This window comes from Metarhizium robertsii (genome assembly GCF_000187425.2).
Source record: "Metarhizium robertsii ARSEF 23 chromosome Unknown MAA_Scf_1, whole genome shotgun sequence".
Taxonomy (NCBI): domain Eukaryota; kingdom Fungi; phylum Ascomycota; class Sordariomycetes; order Hypocreales; family Clavicipitaceae; genus Metarhizium; species Metarhizium robertsii.
In genome coordinates this window covers 4,665,559-4,666,792 of record NW_011942149.1, presented here as the reverse complement: position 1 = coordinate 4,666,792, position 1,234 = coordinate 4,665,559, and the positions used below count along the sequence as shown (strand labels likewise).

Genomic DNA, 1,234 nt, shown 5'->3' with positions numbered 1-1,234 from the left:
TTATACCAAGTGAAAGGTTCTCAGTCTGGCGCCCTTGTTGGCAAAATACGCCGCATCAGGCCTCTTGTACATGGTCACTCCGTCTGTCGTGGCGGCCCTCTGCACAAAGGCATCCTCCTTGGCGCCGACTTCCAGCAGGTCCCAGTCGATCCTGGGATCTGCCGCCGCATCTTCACCCGTGTTTCTATTCCTGAAAACAGGCCCGGACGGGCCCCATGTGAGGCGCACGTCCTCCGGCAACGGACCAAGCAGAGCCTCTCCCCAGTTCAAGCCATGTGCGTTGCAGGGCCCGACAACGGCATACGTGCTGCTGTTTTCAGTGCCGCCACCACCACCACCGCTCCATACCTCCTGGGCCCGTAGCACCAGTGGTCTCATGCAGCCCAGCATGACTGAGACCTGGTCCCCCGGCCGTGTAAGCGCCGGCCCGGCCCCGACAAAGCCTTCCTCGGTAATGAGCAGCGCTGTCTCCTCACACGCCCGCACCATGCTTCCGACGCAGAGAAAGACGTCCGTCATGACGTCCCGGCTCGGCTCTGTCGCAGGAGAAGCATCGCCAACCGTAGTGTCGAGCGCAAACCTAATCAGCCGCTGAAACTGGGCCATGCTGGGCGTGGTCGCATCCCTCATTTCGTCCGCCATGTCATCGGCAAGGCAGCCACCCGACAGTGCGTAACACAGAGCCTCAAGCATGCCGTCCGCCCGCGACGGTCGGTAACCCGGCCCATCGGAAAGATGGAGTTTGGCGGCGACCTCGCGTATGAGAGCGACGACGGACGGCAGTATCGGATCCTGCGGCGCCGCGCTCCGTGCAACGGCCATGGGGACAACGTCGACGACGGTCGCGGCCAAGACGCCCTTGATGGCCAGCCCTTGCCCCCCGTCGACCACACACGCAGACACGGCCGACTGCCCATCGGCGCACTGCGGCGTCGGCCACAGGTCCCGCTCCCGCCTCACGGTCCAGTCCGGCACCCACGACGGCCGCCGACCCGGACAAGTGGAGTCGGGCCGCCGGCACTCCGACACGAGGTCGGCCCTGCGCGTCACCTCCATCTCGGCGAGCACCAGCTCCTTGTACACTTCCACCACGGGCTTTCTGTAGTCGGGCGCGATGCGCGCCGCGACTCCCCGCGCGGCCGGCGGCAGGATCCCCAGCACGCCGTAGACCCGGTCACGGGGGTCCGCGCACCCGGTCCGCTGCATCTGCCGCAGCAGGTGGCCGAGGCCCGAG

At 66.2% G+C, this 1,234-nt stretch overlaps 1 protein-coding gene across 1 annotated transcript in view; it reads right to left on the bottom strand.

The window, feature by feature from the left end:
- The window catches only part of MAA_02148 (Heterokaryon incompatibility), a gene marked incomplete at both ends in the record, with an annotated part of 1,862 nt that continues 628 nt past the window's right edge, over positions 1–1,234 (bottom strand). Inside the window, one exon of the mRNA XM_007820146.2 lies at positions 1–1,200. Within this exon, the coding sequence (XP_007818337.2) occupies positions 1–1,200 (1,200 nt within the window). The remainder of the gene's footprint in view (positions 1,201–1,234) is intronic.